The 22,110-nt window shown below is 40.8% G+C and overlaps 1 protein-coding gene across 1 annotated transcript; it reads left to right on the top strand.

The window, feature by feature from the left end:
* The first annotated feature begins 275 nt into the window (after positions 1-275).
* Positions 276-12,514, top strand: LOC118834747 (surfeit locus protein 4-like). The gene is made up of 6 exons (XM_036742181.1): positions 276-365; positions 5,799-5,985; positions 6,186-6,262; positions 10,371-10,414; positions 11,207-11,391; positions 12,246-12,514. Exons 1-6 carry the CDS (start codon positions 312-314, stop codon positions 12,512-12,514), a joined length of 816 nt encoding a protein of 271 aa, XP_036598076.1. The 5' UTR covers positions 276-311.
* Positions 12,515-22,110: the final 9,596 nt, after the last annotated feature.

Below are 22,110 nucleotides of genomic sequence, written 5' to 3'. Positions count from 1 at the left end.
CCATTAGACGGTGAGTTTCTTGCAGGCACGGATTGTCTTTTGCCGTCCTTTGTATCCGGAGCGCTTAGCACCGTGCCTGTCACATAGGCTTTCAATGTAGTCTCGTTGCTTGTTGACTAGGAACTAGTCCCCGCACCCTGGTCCCTCCCAGGCTCTGGCACCCCACGCTGTCCTCCCGGTGTGAGCAAGCATCCTGTTCCCGCGTGCCTCCCTCTCGGTCTTTATAGGGTGATGGGGAAGCTTGCCCCGGGGGCCCTAGGACTCACGCGGTGGGAGAAGAAAGCAGTCAGCAAGTAATCCGGCTTCCGATCATGGCACCCAAAGGCTTCAACTTGATGGAAGCCGCGGAAGAGCTCTCGGACCAGGTAAGCGAGGTTCCCATCCCCAGCTCAGCCGCCCCTATTCCTGGGTCGCAGTGGTACCTCCCAGCTCCTTCAGCTGCCTGCCCCAAGAAGGGGACTGGATTATACCACTCACTCTTGGGAGCGCGGGGAGGGCAGGAGCTGTAGAGGGCGGGACTAGATTTGGATGGATATGGGGGATGGGGAGACTTTTCTGCTCTAGAAGGGTGGGCGCTATGTGTATTTTTTTTTCCTCTTGTCGGATGGGTTGTGTTTGAGTGCAGACAGATAGCCTCTTCTAGAGGCTTGCGGAGGGATGGAGTGTGGGGCGGGAAAGACTAAACTAACAGCTTGCTGGTTCCATGTGCGCCCCCGGATACTTAAAAAAAAATTGCAAACAAACTTCTTGGATTTGAAGTTGGAAGGAACTATCCAGTCCAATCCCTTCCTTGTACTTCTATGATTCAATAAACATTTATTGAGCGCCTTCTCTATGCCAGGCAGTGTGCTAAGCTTGGGAATACCAAAGGAGGCAAAAGACAATCCCTGTCCTCAAGGAGCTTACAATCTAATACAAACATATATATACAAAGCAAGCTTTAAACAGGATAAATAAATGGTGAAATCGAGTATCAAATGAGTTAAGAGATGTGCCTAAGTATACACAGGTGGTAAAACAGGACATGCCCCTTGAAAGGTGTAAGTAGCCTCCTCCCCATTTAACTATGCACACATAGAATTGTTGTATTCTTTGATCTGTACAATTTGAACTTTACTCTAGCTCTGAATTTTGAAGCAGAAGACCTGAGTTTAAATACGACCCTGGTTCTTACTAGAAATTTGAGCTTGGGCAATTAATGTTCCCTTCCTAGGCCTCAGTTTCCCTTTTATTTTTTTTTTGGTCTGGGTGATGGGGAAGGGGCAAGGATGGGGGATCGAAGGAAACTAGATGGCTAAGGTTCCTTCACAGTTCTGAAATCCATTATCTTAAGGTGTAAGAGCCATAACAAGCATCCCATTTAGTCTTAATTCCAAGTATTTTCAAACGATGCTAAGAAATTTTCCAATATCTTCTTAAATCTCTGCAATAATATCCCTCCCCATCTAGCTTTCCCACTTCAGGAGCTATTCCATTTCTGCCACTCTTAGCAACTGTTTTTGCCTTTCTTTGTAAGCCCAGCTTCTAGCACAAAGTTTAAGAAATGCTTGCTGACTGACTTAAAAGAAAAGTTTAGAAAAGTAACTTAGTTTTTTAAATCTGCCAACTGCAATATAGGCTATTTTGAGTAGTGCGAACAAGCATCTCTTTAACAACATTGAGTCTCATGTATAAATTCTTAATTATTACAACAAAGATAGAGCTGGTGAGACCTAAAAATGGAAATATGTCTCCACCTTGAAATATATCCTTTCATTACTATTTACTAAAACTGTGTTTCTTCATCTGTAAAATGAGACTTAGTTCTTTCTGGGTCAAAATCTTATGATCCAATGTGCCAAATCCAAAGGATCCGATATACTTTATCACTTAGCTCTTATTTCTACAATGCTTTAAAGATTACAAAGTACATTCCCCATAAATAACCCTGTAAGGTAGGTGGTACAAACATAATTATTCCCATTAAACATGAAACTGAAGATCAGAGAGTTGATCTTCAACTCTCCAGAGTTGTCCAGAGGCCAGAATCACACAGCTAGTAAGTAACAGAGACTCAAATCCAGGTCTTCCAATTCCAACCTCAGTGTTCTTTCCAAGTATCACAGTCCACTTGGCATTATGGTCCAAAATTAATCCTTTCTTTAAATAAAAACTGACTGCTTATATTTGAAATCCATTCCCTCATGAATTACAGATTTGGCTGCAGAGAGCCCAGGGCAATAGACTGAGTAATAGCTGTAGAAGCCACCTAGATGACCACTCATTACCAAGATAGATCCCAGTTGTACTACTTAACCTTGGGTAAGTCACCTCCCTTCTCTGGGTCTCAGTTTACCCATCTGTAACATGAGGAGATTGGATTAAGTGATCTCTGAAAGTCTGTTCCAGTTCTAAATTCTGTGATCCTGCTGATCATAAACCTTTTTTATGACCATTTTACAAGTGGATGCAAATATATAATAATTATTACCAGAAATTGAGGATCAGGAACTGTAATACATTGATGTAGGTTTGTTGGGGTTTTTTGTCAGTTAACTAGTATTTGCTACATGACTACTATGTTCCCGGCACTGTGCTAAGCATTGGGATCACAAAGAAAGACAAAAGACAATCTCTGCTCTCAAAGAGTATTATCTTTAGCTAGAGAACTAAAGTCTCTCCAATGCTGAGATCAGTGGTTTTTGCATTCAATTGTCAAAACTAGTTGATCTGTTTTGGTTTTGGGGGCATGATAGGTGTTAATGACAAGGGCATTGAAATGGGAGTCAAAGACCTGGATCCTGATCCTGTTGGGCCACTGTGGAATCCTGAAGCACTCCCTTCATTATCCTGAGGCTTCAGCCATTTAACCTCTCTCTTCTGTAAAAGAGGGATTTTGTTGTTCAGTTCCATCTGACTCTTTGTGACCCATTTAGGATTTTCTTGGCAACGATACTGAAATGATTTACCATTTCCTTCTCCAGTTCATTTTACAGATGAGGAAACTGAGGCAAACAGGGTTAAGGGACTTGCCCATGGTCACATAGCTAACAAGTGTCTGGGGCTAGGTTTGAACGCAGGTCTTCCTGACTCCAGGCCCTGAGCTCTATCCACTTAGCCACCTAGCTTCCCTAAAGGAGGCCATAGCATCTGCCATGTCTTAGGCTTGTTCTGAGAGTCAAATGAGATAACATGTAAAATGAAATCCTCCATTTGTAAAATGAACTGGACTAGGTAATCTAGGGCCATCCCAAACAGCTGTGACAGTCTATAAGTCTTTGGCAAGGGGTTAGCTGCATTGTTTGTCTAGTCTCGTATGGCTTCACTTCTGGATGTCATTTCTGGGCTTTTGCTCTACCTCCAGCCTCAGATGCTGGCCCCACAAACACTTCCTCCACTGGCGGGTCTTCTCAAACTATTGTTACCACTCAGCTGCGCTCATTAATCCTAACTCTAACAAGTAAATTAGGGTGGTGGTGTACACAGCAGCAGCAGGAGCTTGTTTGGAGGGAATTACGGTGTTTAAGCACAAGACACCCTGGTGATAGATTTCATAGCCATGTATATGGAAGGGGGGGAGGGGAACAGGACTTATAGCTTGGCTGGCATTGCCATGTTAAATCATTTGGAAACTTTCACAGTGTACACCACATGAGATTTCTGTACCACCTGTCCGAGGTGGCTTAGAAGTCACTTATTCCAGAAAACTTCCCTCTATTTTCTTCCCCTCTTTCCCAACCACCATTGAGAATGATTATTTCTTCCTTGGACCTTACATAATGCTTCTTATGTCTTTATCATGTCCTTTTCTGTCTTGTAGTCATCATACAATTATTGCACATTCATATCACTATATATGCCCTATTTCCCTTGCTCAGTCATAAGGACTATGAGAGAAGGAACCTTGATTGAATTACCTTTGTGTCTCCCCCAGTGCCAACAGTCCTTTGAATGTACTAGGCACTTCAGGAATGAAAAAAAAAAGAAGGTGCATTTAAAGTCACTAATTCAGATATTTATTGAATATTATACTGTGTGCAGTATCCTGTGTTAATCAGCACCAGTGATGCAAAGATGAATTCTATGTAGTTCTTGCCTTTAAGGAGCTTATACCTTCTTAGGAAAGCCAAGACAACTAATTATCTTTGGTTTTCCATTTTTTTCATTCAGTTGTTTCAGTCGTGATTGTCTCTTCATGACCCCATTTGGGGTTTTCTTGGCAAAGGTACTGGAAGGGTTTGCCATTTCCTTCTCCAGCTTGAAAATTTAGTTGTTATTCAGTTGTGGCTGACTCTTCACAACCCCATTTGGGGTTAGCTAGCACTTATGTATTGTTTTAAGGTTCAAAAAGAACTCTTTACACACGTTATCTCATTTGATCCTAACAACAGTTCTGGGAGTTGGTAGGTGCTACCCCCCCCTTTTACAGATGAGAGAGGTTGGCTAATGACTGGCCTAGGGTCACACAGATAACCAGTTTCTGAGGCTGGATTTAGATTCAGGTCTTCTTGACCCCAAATCTTGCCTTCTAACCACTGCACTACCTAGCTGCCTCAAGCAGATATATGGCTACAATGCAAAGCAAAATATGATGAATACCAAGAGAGAATAAGAAAATACCGGGAGAGTTCATCACTGGGAGCCATCACAATGAGTTGGGATGGGGAAGGCTCCATAAATGAGGGAAGATTTGAGCTGGGCCAGAAGGACTGGTAGGATTTTTACAGGCAGTGATGGGGGAGAGAAGGGACACATTCTAAGTGGAGAACTAAACCATAAGCTATTATATGAGCATAGTGATGTTCTTTTGAGAAGTTTTACAATAGCTTAGAGGCAGCCAGGTGGCTCAGCAGATAGAGTTCTGGACCCGGAGTCAGGAAGACCTGCGTTCAGATCTGGCCTCAGAGACTTACTAGTTGTGTGACCCTGGGCAAATCCCTTAACCCGCATTTGCCTAAGTTTCCTCATCTGTAAAATGGAGATAATAGTAATTACGATTTCCTTGGGCTTGTTTTGAGGTTCAAATAAGATACATAGAAGGGCTTTGCCGAACTTCAGCTATATAAATGCTCATTATTGTTTTATTTTATTGTTACTCTTTAGCATCAACCACTGAGTCTGTAGAAGTTTCAGAAGAACAGAATCCAAAGTAGGAATTCCAGGGTTCCATTCCCTAAGGAATCTTAAGAATAAGGAACTAATGATAATGATGATGATGATGATGGTGGTGGTGGTGGTGGTGGTGATATCTAACATTTAGATAGCACTTACTATGTGCCAGGCATTGTACTAAGCACTTTAAAATTATCATCTCATTTGAGCCTCACAACAACCCTGGAAAGTAAATAGACGGGAAAACTGAGGTGACATGACTTAGAGGTTACATGACTTGCCCAAGGCCATACAACTAATCTGAGGCAGGATTTGCACTCAGGTCTTCCTGATTCCAAGCCTAGTGCTCTATCCACTGAGCCACCAGCCACCTCAAACTCAAAGGTAATGTCCCTGGGTCTGCAGCTACCTGGCCATGGCACCTTTGAATTAGCCATCTTGTATCAGTTTCTCTACCAGTACACCAGGATTCCAGAGTCAGAATGCCAGAAGAGGATTATGCAAAGTGTTCTAAGAATCCAGAGAGATAATGCCCTGCCTCCCCCTCCCCCAAAATTGGTCTAAGAATTTATGAATGAAGCTACTTTTGAAGACAGATCTCTTGACTTATCTAACACTGGTATCTTAGAGGCATCTCCTTGTTCCCTGACCCTCAACTCTGCATTTCTTGCCTACTCATTTTCCTTCTGACCCTTGCACTTTACCAGTTCCTTCACCTCACAAAGAGATTCCTGCCTCATCTGGCTCACCTCTGTCTGATCAGCACCTTCCTAGAGGATGGCATTCACACCTGGTGGCAGTGGAATGAACAGAAGGAGTTCATCAAGATGTCCTGGATTAGCAGCCCTTTCCTGGCATTAATTTTTGGGATGATCAATACATTTGGGCAATTGGGTAAGACTTCTTGATAATCTAGGGCTCATCTCAATGGAGAAAGGCTGCTAGAGGTTGGAGACAGAAAGGTAAGTGGGTCAGTATGTGAGTAAAAGTCTCAATGGACACAGCTTGGGGAGGAGGGGATGGGGCTGAGAAATGGAGGCAGAAGAGTAAATGCTATCACCCCTAAAAGTGACTCTTCATTCTTTCTATTACAGTGGGATGTGTGTTGATTTTAGTCCAGAAGTATGTTCCTTGGGCCTGTTTTGTGCTGTTTGGAATCATTTTCATGCAGGTAAGTTAAGAGGCAATTGTCTCAGTAAAGATGCTGATCCCCAAGGATATCAACGTACTTGGGGTAAAAGTAGCCTGGGTTCAGGTCCCAGTTCTGCCAATTTATTACACTCTTTGTGACTTCGATCAAGTCACTTTCATTCTCCAGACCTTGGTTTCATCCTCTGTGAAATGAGGGCTTTGGACTGAGGCCCTACCCCACCAGTTTAAATGCTATGAAACCTATGATGCTGCTGAAAATAATTGGCCACTCACTTAAGCAGACCTTCCTTGCAATCTCCAAGAAACTGACCTTTGCTTAGCCATATATTTTGCAGTCAAACTCTGCTTGCCTGACCTTTCTGCTTCCAGAATATTTGCATTACAAATATTGACTTTCCTGACACCAATATATTCTTAGCATAGAAGCTGGCAGGTCCCTTGAGCTGCATCCAGGAGTCTCTTCCTATATCTCAAAGGTCACCAGCAGAACCTTCTATTCTTCCTGGTAACAGTTTAATGGAAAGAACACTGGACTTCAAATCAGAAAAGTTTGGGTCCTTGTTTTGCCATTTACTGTAACTTAGCAAAGTCCCTTCCCCCATCAAGACCTTGGTTTCCTCATCTGTAAAATAAGGACATTGGATTAGTTGACTTATAAGGGCTCTTTCAAATTGAGATCCTGAGACTTCATGGATATACAAAGTATTCCTCTTTTCCTTTTGGTGTTTATAAACATCAGTGAACTGAGATTAGAGAAGAGCCATGTTCCAAAGCTGACTTTCATCCCAAAGGCCTTGTGTCTGATGTTTCTAGAGGAATAAGGGCTGGTAAGACAAGAGTCCTGGATTCCCCTCCAGCTCTTCCTGTGCCTTCTATTCCCTGCGCCTGACTCCAACCATCAAAGGTACTGCTGGCCGTGCTGACTTGTTCAGAGCTGGTTCAGGGCATCACAAGCAATAAGGATACTAGCACAAATACAGAACCACTTCCCCATTGGATAAGTGGTCAAAGGAAATGAACAAACAATCTTCAAAAGAAGAATCACAAACTATTAAAACAACTGCAAGAAAGAATGTTCCAAATCACTAAAAGAAATGTGAATCAAAACCTCATACTCAACAAAACTGGTGAAGATAATAAAAGGTAGAAATGATGTGAAAGGGGCTTCAGGATAACAGGTTCCCTAATACATCCACTAAGGTTTCTAGGTAATGCAATGGATAGAGTTTCAATGGATCTAAAGTCAAGAAGACCTGAGTTCAAATTCCACCTTAAATGCTTCTTAGCTGTAAGGGCTTACACACTTGCCCTGGGAAAGTCACTTAAGCTCCATCCGCTACGAATGGAAAATTCATGGGTATTTTATTCTCGAGGAAGCCAGGTGGCTCAGTGGATAGAGTGCTAGAATTAGAGTCAGGAAGATCTGACCTCAGACACTTACTAGCTGTATGACTTTGGGCAATTCACTTACCTGTCTGCCTCAGTTTCCTCATCTATAACATAGGAATAATAACAGTACCTACCTCCCATGGTTGTTGTGAGGATAAAATAAGATATTTATAAAACATTTTGCAAACCTTAAAATGCTATATAAACACAAGCTGTTATTATTATCATCATCACATACAGTTGGTGGAACTGGAATTGGTCTGACTAGCCAAGGAAACAATTTTGAAAAACCTTTAGGAAAAATCAGCAGTCCACACCTTTTGACCCACAAATCCATTGCTAGGCATGTATTCTAAGGAAGTTAAAGATGGAAAAGAATTTGCATTATATTCACAGAAGCACTTTTTATGGTAGCAAAATACTGAGAACCAAGTATGTGCCCATCAACTGGGAAACAGTTAAACGAATTGAGGTATGTCAACATAATCCTTAAGGTCATCATTTTGAGGAATTCAAAGACTTGGAAAGATTTTACATAGTATTTACATGGTTGATTCGGAACAAAATAAGTAAAACCAGGAAAACAACATATATAAGGACTACCAAAAGACCCCACTAAAAATGAAGTCAAATGCTACACAATTGTAATAACCAATCTTGGCTTGGGAGCCAAGATGAGGAAGTGCACCTCCTTCCTTTCTAGAGAGGTGAGGGCTATGGGTGCAAAACATTGCATATACAGTCAGATGTACTCATTGTGTCAATTGATTTCACTTAACCATTTTTCTGTTGCAAGGCCAGACTTGGAAATGAGGAAGATGTTGATACATCTGGAAATCACTATGATGTAAAAAAAAGTTGCCAATAAAACATTTCATTTTTTAAAGAAAGAAGCATCAATGATTTGGTGAATAAAACACTACCACTGAACCAAGAAAGCAGAATTGAGCTCCTTTCCCTGTATCTTCTTTGCTTTTAGCAGGTAACATCAGACCCCACTTCTCCTTTCACCCATATCCCTGTTTAATAACTCATTGCCAAGACTTAGGAAAACCACCGACACCTGATAATGAAACATGCATTTCCTTGTCCCCATAACAAAGAGATGGTGGGCAGCAGATATAGCGCCTGCCCAGTCGATTCATTTGGAGTAAAACAAATTTCTTATTTTTCTTATTCTTTACAGAAGAAATTCTGTTGAGGGTACAGAGTGTTGACCTGAAAGTTTGGTTAAAGGAGGCAAACAATCTAGGTGATAGAAAAATTTATATTACTTATTCATTTATTCCCTTAAGCATGGTGGACAGACATACATGTATGGTGCCAGACCAAGTCTGACTACTCAACAAAAGAATGAGAAAGCTTATATACATTCTTAACAGTCACAATTCAGCATGTTTGTGTTACTTAATTTTATGATTCCCCATGTATGTTTAACCATGATACAGGACAAGGATTTTCCTTAATGGAATAGGTTGTAAATACAATAAGATAAGAGTGTTGACAAGGGTCAGTTGAAACTACAACCCAGCATTTCTGTGTTTAATTTACCATTAACATTCCATAACATAGTACATGCCCATAAAATATTAAGCAAGATAGTTTCTCAGGATTAGGGTCTCATCCTTGAATGGTTAATAAGGGAAGGAATGTTCTTAGGTCAGACTGATCTGGCCTTGTTGACAGAGGAAGAGGTATTCTGTGAGCAAACTTCAGAGAACAAAAAAGCTTGGGTTCAGCTCTTCTTCTTCTAGTTGAATATTAATAAAAGACTCTGGCCCTTAACTGAAATTTACAAAATGATATAAAATGGTATCAAATGATCCTCAAGAGACACTAGAAAGTGACGCTATTATTTTTTAAGCATCAATTAAACATTTAAAAAAAAAAGAAAAAGAAAGAAAACAGATACTTTGTGTCCAATCAGAAAAAGAAAACCTATGCTTTGTGACCAATCAGAACAAGAAAGCTAAGCTTCGTGTCCAAACAGAAAAAGATAACACTTCACTGTGTCCAATCAGAAAAAGGAAACCTATGCTTTGTGATCAATCAAAAACTGTGGGTATCTGCCTCCAAACCTCATCTTTACATTTCAGGAATAGTAAGATCGTACTTCCCTTCCTAGAGCACCCAGTACATCAACCAACATTGCATCTCATCAGTTAAGTGGCAGAGAATTCATTTGGTTGAGTGACAGCTTTACTTTAAAGCCCTTGGAATCTTCAGAAGAAAGGCAGCACCTTAAGTAAAATCGTGATGTTGTGATAGTGAGCAGAAGCACTTGAATTGATTGGAGGTCCCTAGGCTAAAGATATCTTGACATCTCTTCCTGCTGCAGGGCCATAAGGCATTAGGAGGTTTTTGGCTGGCCTCAAAGGATCCCCTCTTACCAATGAAAGGGGAGGAGTTCCCCTTGTCTTATTTTTCTTAGGCCCCTTTTCTGCCTTGTTGCTTAACAAGTATTTGTTGAAATGAATTGTATTAAGGAGGGAAAATGAATTATGTTGTTGGACACGTTTCCATTTGACAATTAGTGAGATTAAAAAAAAACCCTCGAAGCTTCCCATGGTCCCTCACAGGCAACATACATAATTGTGAACAGATGCTCTTTTTATTTTGTTTTGTTTTGTTTCTTTAAAGTTCCTGCTTTATCATAGGATTTTTGTAAAGAACGGTCGCATATAGCCAATGTCAAGTAGGAATCTGTTGTTGAGTTAATTTTTTCCCCCTTTTTGTAGGTCATGGCCTATGGCCTTTTGTGGAACCTCAGATTCCTGATGAGGTGAGGGAGTTTAACTGTTGGGGACTGTCTAGCGTGCTCAGTGCTGCCATGGGTGAACCTGTCACCGGAGAGCAGAAGGCCTGGCCTTTGGGCAGCAGAGCCAGAAGGGAGGGGGGAAGCAGTCGTTGCATGGATACCCTGAGCCTGGGCACACTTCATGTGATGTTCCTTTCACCAGAAGGTGACCATGTGTATGGATGCACAATGGACTTGCCCTAGGGACCATTGCAAGACTGTGCATTACCCAGCCTCGGGGTGATCACTTCTAGCTCTAGAGGGGGAACAAATTAGGGTTTGGATCATATAGGCCTTTCTTGTCATCACGATTTCAAGAGGACCTCAAGAAAGCAGCTTTCAAATTCAGTTTAACAAGTACTTATTGAGCTCCCAAGAACAGCTAAAAAGGATCTTAAAGCCCATCTAGCCCAATCTGCTTATTTTACAGATGAGGAAATGAGGCTTAGAAAAGTTAAGTAGCACCAAATAATCACCTCTTTCCTTAACGATGAAAATAAATAGATACTTTTCGCAATATCTTAATTAAAACAGACATCTAAATTTTCCAATATCCACTCTTAAATTGGAGATGTTTGGGTGGCCAAGGAAGAATGCATCTACTCAACAGTCCTCCTGTCTAAGATCAAGAATGAGGCTGGTGTGGATCTTTCTACCAGGGATTTGCTTAATTTTGTTAAACATTTTCATTTGTCACGTGTTCCTGCTTTGCTGGATTTGAGCTGCATGACATCTTGGTCTCCTTTTTTTTCCCCCTCTGCTCCCTCATTTTTCTAGGAATGTTGCTTTGGGTGGTGGTCTGCTGTTCCTCTTAGCAGAGAGCCGGGCAGAAGGGAAGTCCGTGTTTGCTGGGGTTCCCACCTTGGATTGCACCTCCCCGAATCAGTACATTCAGCTGGGAGGAAGAATTCTTCTCCTCCTCATGTTCATATCACTCCTACACTTTGAAGTGAGCATGTTCATTGTAAGTGACCCACAGACTTCTCCTTTGTTCCCCTTTCCCTGATCATTTATCCATTTTTTTCAACATTTCAGAGCCTTCCCTAGTAGTCAAACAGGCTTCTGCTTCATCCTTGATTTTTCTAATTACTCCCCTTCTCCTGACACATTGCTATTATTTATTTCACTCATTAGTTCAGCTCATCTCTTTTGTCTGTCTATATATAAGGAAAGCAGCCACATAGAAAAGTCCACTGGGGTTGTAAGATTTTTGGAAAGTCCTCTTCAGAAGACTGATCAGAAGGATTTGCCTCCTGTTCTCAATGTGGTCAATGCCCCTCATCGTGATAAGGGAGACTGACCAGTATCTCACCCATACTTAAATTAACCCAACTGCCAGTTTAATACAAGTTATGCTACAACCTTCACAAATATACAACCCCCATATCCTCCACAGGTCACACTACAGGCCATTAAGGCCTGTAGTCCATGTTCTTTGGTCTTGTTTATTTCAGGCTATAGATATTCATGGGAGCCATGTGGATTTGGGCCATTTAGCACTATAGCCCATTGAGTCTTTCCAGTTACAGGGCTTCTTTCTTTACCCTATGGGGCTGATCTGTCCCAGAACTAACAATACAGTCTAAAATCAACAAAATAGTCAGTCGATCAGATCACTATTCTGTGAATCTATTTCTCTATCTCTGTCTCAACCTCCAATTTCATTATAGGCTTCATTGTCCTCTGTGCATTTGGGAAATAAAACCAAAAGCAATGCCGTCTTTTAAGTAGGCTCAGCTTTGGGAGGGTGGGGATATACTCGAGGAGTCGTTGGACTGATTACGTTTCTTTCATATCCCTTCCTATCTTGCTGTTTGGATCTTCCAAGACATCTTCAACATGGCTCTCATCATCCTGGTGGCCATTGGGTTCAAAACAAAACTTGCTGCCCTCACCCTTGTCATCTGGCTGCTCCTTATCAACCTCTTAGACAACCCATTTTGGACTGTCCCCGCCAATAGGCCCCTCCATGATTTTATGAAGTATGACTTTTTCCACACCATGTCAGTAATGGGAGGCCTTCTCTTGGTGGTAGCCCTTGGACCCGGGGGAGTTTCAATAGATGAACACAAGAAAAAGTGGTAAATATGACAGCAAAATATCGAAAGGAATGAAAGAGATGGGTTTATTGCCTTCTTGACTTTTAACTCCCTTCTTGGGGAGCAGAAGAGAGTGTGGCCCCCTATCTACCCACGTGTCTTTCAAACATCTCTTATGACTGCTGCCTCGGCAGAGTAATTTTTGTTTCTTTCCCTGGGCCAGACAGAGACATATGTAAAGTGAAAGACATGTATAAAGTGGAAATCTGGGAGTCATCTGCATTGAGATGATTCTTGACAGATCGGATCATCAAAGAGAGGGTACAAAGACAGAAGAGAAGAGGACCCAGGACAAAATCTTCCCCTTGGGGAAGATTCTAGGATATGAATGATGATTCGGTAAAGGAGCAATCTGGTCCATTATCATCTTGCACTGGGACTTTATTCAAGAAATTTTGTAAATTTCATGGTATTGTGAGAGCTCTGTATACTCACATGGGCCGCAGGGAGGTAGTCTTCATTGCACTTTGTGAACCTAAAAGAACTGATTGTACCATAGGCACCCAAATTATGTGTTATCAGGGTTGGGTATATATCCATTGTTCTCGTTCTCCATGGGACACTATGTCTGGGGGCCTCCTTTTTAGCTAACTTGGTGGAGTCTAATCCCTGTCAGTCATAGAGCTAGTATGGTGGTCCTTTTCTGGAGATCATTGTTGAAAATACTATGCCAGCACAACCTATGTCCTTTGGTACTAATTAGTTCATTTTACAGGGCTCTGCATCAGCATGGGACTCTCCCCCTCCCTATCCCCCATAAAGCTTTCCTTCATAGTTACCCCATTTTCATTTGCATAAGTCACCTGTTATTAGTCACTGAACAGACCAGAGTACCTCAGCCACAGCAGATCCACAGCTGCCTCATTATCCATGAAAGTTCCAGTGAGCTGCCTTTTGTTCTGACTTCTGCCTTTCCCAAATAGAAGGACTTCAAGGGACCTATGGGAATAAAGCAGCTTCTCATGGTTGAGCAAAGGTGTATCAGAGGTCTGTGGACCTAAGGGCTTTTCTGTATGGATTCAGGTATCACATGTCTCAAAGTGTGTTTTTTATAGGATCAGATTCCCTTTGAAAGCAGCACAAAAAGGTTGAAAGGAAATTCAGCTAAAGAAGCTAGGCCAAGAGTTTTCTATGTTGCTTAGCATATAGTAGTGCTTTGTGCCTAGCACACAGTGGGTACTTTATAAATCCTAGTTGACTACAAAAAGCCCGTATTGTATATATGTATGTACATTTATAAGCCTGTTTCATATAAGCCTACTGTCAATAAAGGTGTGTTTCCAGCTCATTGGCGGTGAGATCTAACCATTCAATAACATAAACCTGTATTAAGCATGCTATCTAGATGCAGTGACCATGTTAACATTCACTTTTGCTCAATATTTCATACATTAGGTGATCTTGTCTCTGAGAAAGATTAACAGGCAAATATAGAGGGTTAAAAATGACTAGTCATTCATCACAAATAGGGAAGTTAAGAGCAAGGACAGCTTTAGGAGGGGAAATGATGATTTCCGTTTTAGACATGGAGAACTTAATAGTAGCTAGCATTTATAATGCTTAACACAGTGCCTGACACACAGTAGATGCTTAGTAAATGCTTATTTCCTTCCCTTCCTTTTATGTAGCACTTTAAGGATTGAAAAGCACTTTACAAATGTTTTATCATTTTATCCTCCCAACAATCTTAGGAGGTAGGTGCTATTATGATCCTCATTTTATATTGAGGAAACTGAGGCAGACAGAGGTTAAGTGACTTGCCCAAGGTCAAACAACTAGGATCTGAGTTCAGATTTGAACTCAGGTCTTCCTGACTCTAGGTCTAGCACTCCATCTGCTGCACCATAAAAAATCCAGATAATATCCAGTAGACAGTTGACTGTGTGGCTGAATTTCAGGAGAGAGATTAAAGCTGGATATCTGGGAGTCAATCTGCATTGAGATGATTCTTGAAGACATATGGGAACAGATGAGATTATCAAGGAGAGGGTATAGAGACAGAGGAGAAGAGGACCAGGACATGGAGAGGGTATAGAGACAGAGGAGAAGAGGACCCAGGACAAGGCGAGGGTATAGAGACAGAGGAGAAGAGGACCCGGGACAAGGCGAGGGTATAGAGACAGAGGAGAAGAGGACCCGGGACAAGGAGAGGGCATAGAGACAGAGGAGAAGAGGACCCGGGACAAGGCGAGGGCATAGAGACAGAGGAGAAGAGGACCCGGGACAAGGAGAGGGCATAGAGACAGAGGAGAAGAGGACCCGGGACAAGGAGAGGGCATAGAGACAGAGGAGAAGAGGACCAGGACAAAACCTTGAGGAAGATTCTAGGATATGGATGATGGTTCACTAAAGGAAAAGAAGAAGGAATAGTGTTGCAAAAGCTGAGGAAGGAGAGTGTCCATGAGTGGAGGGGAAGGGGTGGGAAATAGTACCAAAAGCTGCAGAAAGGTCGAGGAGGATGAGGACTTGGAACACGCCATTGGATTCAACAGTTGAAATCCATCCCATTGGATTAAACAGTTAAAGAGTTGATTAAACATTGGATTAAACAGGAATGTTGGTAACCTTGGAGAAAGCCGTCCAGTGGGGCAGCTAGGCGGTGCAGTGAGTAGAGCACTGGCCTTGGAGTCAGGAGGACCTGAGTTCAAATCCGACCTCAGACACTCGACATACTTACCAGCTGTGTGACCTTGGGCAAGTCACTTAACCCCAATTGCCGAGAGAGAGACAGAGAGAGAGAGAGACAGACAGACAGACAGAGACAGAGAGAAAGCCATTCAGGAGAGTGATGGAGGTGGAAACTAGATTGCAAGGGAAGTGAGTGGGGTGATCATGGAGACAGGCAGAATAGAAGATCGCTCTTAGGAGTTTGGCAGTGAAAACAGACACAGGATGATAGACTAAATGAATATCAGAGTCAAATGAAGGGTTTTTTAAAGATGAGATAGACCTGGGCATGACTGTAGGAAATAGCCAGCAGATGGAAGAGACTGAAGATGAAGGCGAGGGAATAATTGCTGGAGGAAATAGGAGGGGATAGAGGGCACAGACAGAGGGATTATCATTGGTGAGGTAAAGGTCCACAGGAGGAGAGAATTGATGAAGATGAAGAGGGCACTCGTGATAGATAACTTCAATTTTTTTCAGTAAAATAGAAATTGAGGATATTTACTGAGAGCGAAAGGGGAGGTATTGGGAGACAGAGATAAAGTTTGGAACAGCTACAGAGAGAAGGATATAAAAGTTTTGCCATGCCACAGCAAAGATCAAGTGAAGATTAGATGACCTTGGGTGACACCCTGTTAATAGGGTGAGAGATAGATGATCTCTAAACATGGAATCTGGATCTGATCCAGTCAGAAGCACATGAGTAGGAACAGAGAAGGAAGACAGTGACAGTGATTCAGGCCTGAGAATTAGTGTGAAGCGAATGGTAACAGAACAGGTGGTCAAGGGAGTCAAGGCTGGAGGAAACAAGATTTGGCCAAGATTAGTTCAGACATGATTAAATATGTAGGTTAAGAGAGAGTGAGTAGTGAAAGATAATACTGTGGTTAAGAACCTGGCTGATTGGAAAGATGATTAGTGCCCTCAACAGTAATAAGGAACTTCAAAAGGGGGGTGGATTGGGGATGGGGGCAGAATATTGAGTTCTATTTTGTTCACGTTACATTTGAGATGCCTATAGGATCTACAATTCAAAATGTCCTGTAGACAGTTGGTGATACCGGAATGGACCCCAAAGCTAGGGCTGGATTTAAAGATCCAGAAGGAAGGCATTTGCATAGAGATAACTGAAACCAGGGGAGCAGCTAGGTGACACCGTAGATAGAGCCCTGGGCCTAGAGTCAAGGAAACCTGAATTCAGATCCAACCTCGGACACTTACTAAGCTATGTGACCCTGGGCAAATCACTTATCCTACCCCACAGGGTTGTTGTCAGGATCAAAGGAGATATTTATAAAATCACTTAGCACAAGAGCCTTACACATAGTAGGCATTTAATAAATGCTTGTGTCCTCCCCTCCTGCCCCTGATGAGATCATCAGCTGAGAGAATGCAGAGAAAAATGGAAGAGGGCCCAGGGTATATGCACAATACTCCCACTCACTGGTGGGTGATCTCATCTCTTTCCAAAGCCTTCCAGTGTCCAATGTCCACCAATACTGCTGGTTTTCTTTGTAAGTTGGCTTTCTCTTGCTAGACTTGAATTCTCTTCGATATCCTCCTAAACTGTAGCTCAGGAAGGTTTCCAACATTCAAGAATTTGAAGTCTTTGAGAATTGAAAGTGAAGTAGCTGCCCTCCTCTTGGAGTAGAAAAAGAAGTTCCCTTTGACCCTTGGGCTACAGGGGCTGCATCTGGCAACATGCCCTCTCTTCTGCTTTCAGAAGTTGTCAGAGTAGTTTAACGTACAGCCTAGTGTGTTTACAAGACAGTCAGTTTCTCCCTGTGGTCTATGGTGTTAATTTCTCTAAGGCCATTAGTACAAAATGAATAATACCTGTCTCAATTTAAATCAGAAGTGAAAGATTCAGCTGCTATGTGCAAGGCCAGAGTTAAGCACTTCCACAAGGCTGGTACCTGGAAACGCACTGTATATAGAGGAAAAGGAGAATGGTTTGGTAGTGGGTAGCATGCCGGAGATGGCATCAGGAAAATCTGTGCTTGATTTCTGCCTCTGATGGAGCTATATGACCCTGAGCAATTCATTTAATCTCTCTGAGCTTCGGTTTTCTCATCTATAGAGTGGGGATCATAATAGCACCTACCTAGCAGGATTGTTGAGAGGATAGAATGAGATTTTGCTTGTAAAGTGCTTTGAAAACTTTAAAGTTCTGTATAAATGCTAGTTATTGGTGAAGCAATAGTGCCTCCCTCATAGGGTTGTTATGAGGCTCAAATGTGCTCATATGTGTAGAGAACCTTACAAACTTGGAGATGAGAAATAAATAAGCTATTTTTAAAATTTTTTATACTTAAGAATGCCCATCTGTTCTATGCACCACAGGCATTTGATGTTTTCAAAAATCTGAATGAAAAGTTTAAGGTATAAAAGGGAGACTTCTTATTTGAGATACTTTTTCCCTTTAAGTAAATGATGTATAATAAACTTACTGTTAAAATTATTTCTAATTGAACGAATAAATTGCATTAAACGTCTTTAACGACTTGTCAGTCATGCCCTCTGAAATACCTTTAGCTTTCTATTTGGGGTATATGCACAATGCTCTCACTAACTGGTAGGCGATATAATCTCTACTCAAAGTCTTCCAATTCCAAGTGCATAGATACTGGTGGTTTTATTTGTAAGGCAGCTTCGTTCTACTGGATTGAGCCCCCATTAGTAGCCCCCTATAGGCTTAGGAGCTAGGTGGAACAGTAGATAGAACACTAGGCCTACAGTTGGGAAGATTCATTTTTGTAAGTTCAAATCTGGCCTCAGATACTTACTTAGCTGTGTGACCCTGGGCAGGTCACTTAACCCTCTTTGCCTCAGTTTCCTCTTCTATAAAATAAGCTGGAGAAGGAAAGGGCAAACCACTCCAGTATCTTTGCCAAGAAGACCCCCTAAATAGGGTCATGAAGAGTCAGACACTATTGAAACAACTGAATAATAATCTATATATTTTCAACATGCATCCCTATAAATTTTTCCTTTTATGTATTCATAGATAGTATATTCATGATTCTAATTCTTCACTTTAAATAATTTCATAAAGATCTTACCAGATTTCTTGATAGCTTCCATATTTAATCATATTGCATAATAGTCTATATTATCAGAGGCAGCTAGGTAGTGCAGTGGAGAAAGCTCTTGACCTGGCGTCAGGAATACCTGAGTTCAAACATTGCCTCAAATAATATTACTAGCTGTAGACAAGTCATTTAACCTCCATTGGCGTTTACTCATCTGTAAAAGGGAGATACTAGGAGCACCTACCTCCCCAGGTTGTTATGAGAATAAAATCAGATATTTGTAAAGCACTTTGCAAATCTTAAAGCACTACATAAATGCTTGTGATTATTATCAAACCCTATTCAGCCATTCTCCAGTTGTTGGACTTTTGGGCATTTTCCAGTTTTTTGCAATCACTATTAAACAGATAGCTATCCTTCCCCCCCGCCTCCATCCCCCACTTTTAGATAAAAGGAAACATTGGCCAAATGTTTATTTGCGTTTCAGTATGAGGTGAATATCTTCTATCATCCATATTTTTAGAGTTCCTTTAAATTTTTGCCTACAATCCAACTAGAATATATTATATATCATCTGAGACTTGGATCTAAATTTATTTTCTGCCATATTGTTAACCAGTTTTTCCAGCCAAATTTACTAAATAATGAATCATTGCCCCAGTTTTTAATTTTGTCAATTTCATCAAACATTAACCTTCTGTATTTATTTTGGTTTCATGCCTTTGATCTTTGATCTGTACCATTGATCCATTTTTAAAATTTTGCCCCAGTGCCAGATAGTTTTTAAAACTACTTTGTAATCTATTTTAAAATCCAGGAGTGAAAACCTGCCTAGATCAATTTCTCTTTTTCATTGTGTGCTTTGAAATTCTTGTCTATTTTCCCTTTGAACATTTTCTGAATAATGTTTAAAACAGTAAACAAAAAACCACCTGGGACAGGATTCTCTCATCTCTCCCTCTCAGCCTCTCTAAGTCTAAGAATGCCTATGTGAAACACCCTAAATCCTAAGATCCCAAGAGCACCTTCTGGGAAATCCAAACTTATTTTGGGTCACTCCTATTTTGTACATGCTTCTTGTACCTGGGAACAACTTATGAGATTTAGATCTATAATTATAATGAGAATAAGTTTATTGCCCTGACGCAACTGACTCCATTTTGCATTAGACCAACATTTTGTGGTGAACTTTTCTGATATTTGTTTTTTGTAACTTGTTTTTCAATATAATATAAGCATGTGTGTGATATAGGTTGGTAAACAACACGTTTGTCTTCATAAGTAACTGGTAAACCTATGGGACCCCCAGAGAGGACAGACCACCAATGAGAAAATTTGGTAAATAATCTCATCATTAATTTATGTAATCAAGCATCAAATTAATCAGCAAACAAATTAGGTCATTGCCCACCAATCAGATTTAGGGTGTAACCAGCTAATGCTCTTTGTTAGATTTATAAGAAACTCACTGGACCCCAGCTTTCAAATTGACCTTGGGTCCATACAGAAGTGAGCACCTGCCTTCGCCAGCACCTCAAGCACCCCATTTTTGCTTGAGAATGGTACTGATTGACTGCGGTTTGCCAACTTTCAAGAATGCCACCACAGAGAAAAACACATGACCTCCAGCTGAGCAAAGAGGGAAACTTCTCACTGAGTACCAGTAGGAGACATACTAGGAAGCCCTAGGAAATCAGGTTGGTGGTTCCTAATGGGGTTAATGTTTGTATTTCCTAATAGATGATATAAACTAACATTTGCATGAATTAGATTAATAAAGTTTGATTGCTAGCATTGAGAAGTATAAATCTAATTAATGTTTTTGTTATACTAATTAACATAAGTAATTGTAAATTGATTTTGCTTGTGTACTGTATGTTACAACATTCCATATCAGCAAAATGATTAGCGATTTTTTTTGTATGTAGTTCATTCACTACAGAATCACAGAATTAGAAAATTAGAAGGTAGCTCCATGGCCATCTCATCCAACCCACACAATAACATGCCCAACAAGTAGCTGTCCAGCGTAGGAGAAAGAACTCATTCAACTTTTGGACAGCTCTAACTTTGGGGAGCTTTTCCTGACACCACATTTAACGTAAATTTGCCTCTCATGTAACTTCTTCCTCTTGCTCCCATTTTTTGCCTTCTGGAGTCAAAAGACAGCAAATCTAGTCCCTTTTCCTTATGACAGAGTTTCAAATACTGGTAAAGGTGCATACTCTTTGATCCAGCAATAACACTACTGGGTCTATCCCAAAGAGAGCATAAAAAAGAGAAAAGGACCTACAGGTGCAAAAATATTTATAGCAGCACTTTTAATGGTGGCAAAATATTGGAAATTGAGGGGATGCCCATCAGTTAGGGAATGGCTGAACAAGTCGTGGTATATGAATGTAATGGAATACTATTGTGCAATAAGAAATGAAGAACAGGCAGATTTCAGAAAAACCTGATAAGACTTGTACAAATTGATGCAAAGTGAAATTAGCAGAACCAGGAAAAACATCTTACACAGTATCAGCAACATCATGTGATGATCAACTATGAATGACTCAGCTCTTCTCAACAACACAATGATCCAAGACAAGTACAAAAGAATCAAGAAGGAAAATGCTGTCCATATCCAGATAAAGAACTGATGGCCTAAGAATCCAGATTGAGGCATATTTTTTCACTTTATCCTTTCTCATGGTTTTATTTCCTTTTGATCTATTTCTTCTTCCACAACTGTGACAAATAAGAAAATAAGTTTTCCATGATAGCATATGTATAAACTATATCAAACTGCCTACCTCTTTCAGAAGAGGGGAGAGGAGGGAGGGATGGAGAAAAAATTGAAACTCAAAATCTTGTAAAAATGAAAGGTAAAAGTTTATTTTCTTGATATGTAATTGGGGAAAAAATAAAATACTATTTCAATTTTTTAAATGAATGTTAAAACTGACTTTATATATAATTGGAAATAATAAAATACTATTAAAAATCAAATGCTAGCAAAGAAAGCTATCAAATCTAGGCTCTATGTACCCAATTCCTTCATTTGATCCTTTTATGTCATGTATTCAAGGCCCTTTATCTTCCTGGGTGCCCTTTTCTGGACACTTTCCAGCTATTCAAAATCTATCTTAAACCATAATGCCACAGTATTCCAGACAAGGTCTGACATGAGCAAACAACAGTGGGAATATTACCTTCCCATTCCAACAAGATGTTATGTTCCATGCATCCCTATAAATTTCTCCTCGTGTATATTCCAGTTCTTCACATCAAATAATTTCATAAAGCTCTTACCAGATTTCTTTTTAGCCTCCATACCGAAACACATTGGTTAGTATTCTTTATATCAGAGGGAACTAGATATGCGGTAGATAGAGCTTTGGAGCTGGAGTCAGGAAGACCTCAAGGAGGTTACAGTATAGTGAGAGGATGATATGTACACAAATAATGAGTTACAATGAAATCAATTTACATTTACAAAGAGGCATGAAACATCTAGAGAAGGAAGAGTTCACCCCTAGCTAGAGCCCTCTTGGAGGAGGAGGTCCTGGGGATAGCGCTTAAAGTCAGGGAAAAATTCCAAAAGGCAGAGAGTTGGGAGGAATCTGTTTTCAACCTAAGGATTAGTTGCACAAGAACATGGAAGCAGGCAGTCTAGCTTGTACTCTAGAATGTAGAGTATGTGAAGGGCAGTGAAATAAAGCTGGAAACATAGGACTGATCCAGACCATGAAGACCCATGAATGCTAGACTAGGTCAAGGAGTTTATACATTGTATTATAGGCAATGGGTAATTGCTGAAGATGTGTGAGCAGAAAGGTGATTTGGACAGTGGTATGCAGGATGAATAAAGAAGGGAGAGACTGGAGGGGGAAGGGAA

This window comes from Trichosurus vulpecula, chromosome 1 (genome assembly GCF_011100635.1).
Source record: "Trichosurus vulpecula isolate mTriVul1 chromosome 1, mTriVul1.pri, whole genome shotgun sequence".
Taxonomy (NCBI): domain Eukaryota; kingdom Metazoa; phylum Chordata; class Mammalia; order Diprotodontia; family Phalangeridae; genus Trichosurus; species Trichosurus vulpecula.
Note: the sequence above shows the minus strand (reverse complement) of the source record. Positions and strands in the feature narration are given on the sequence as shown.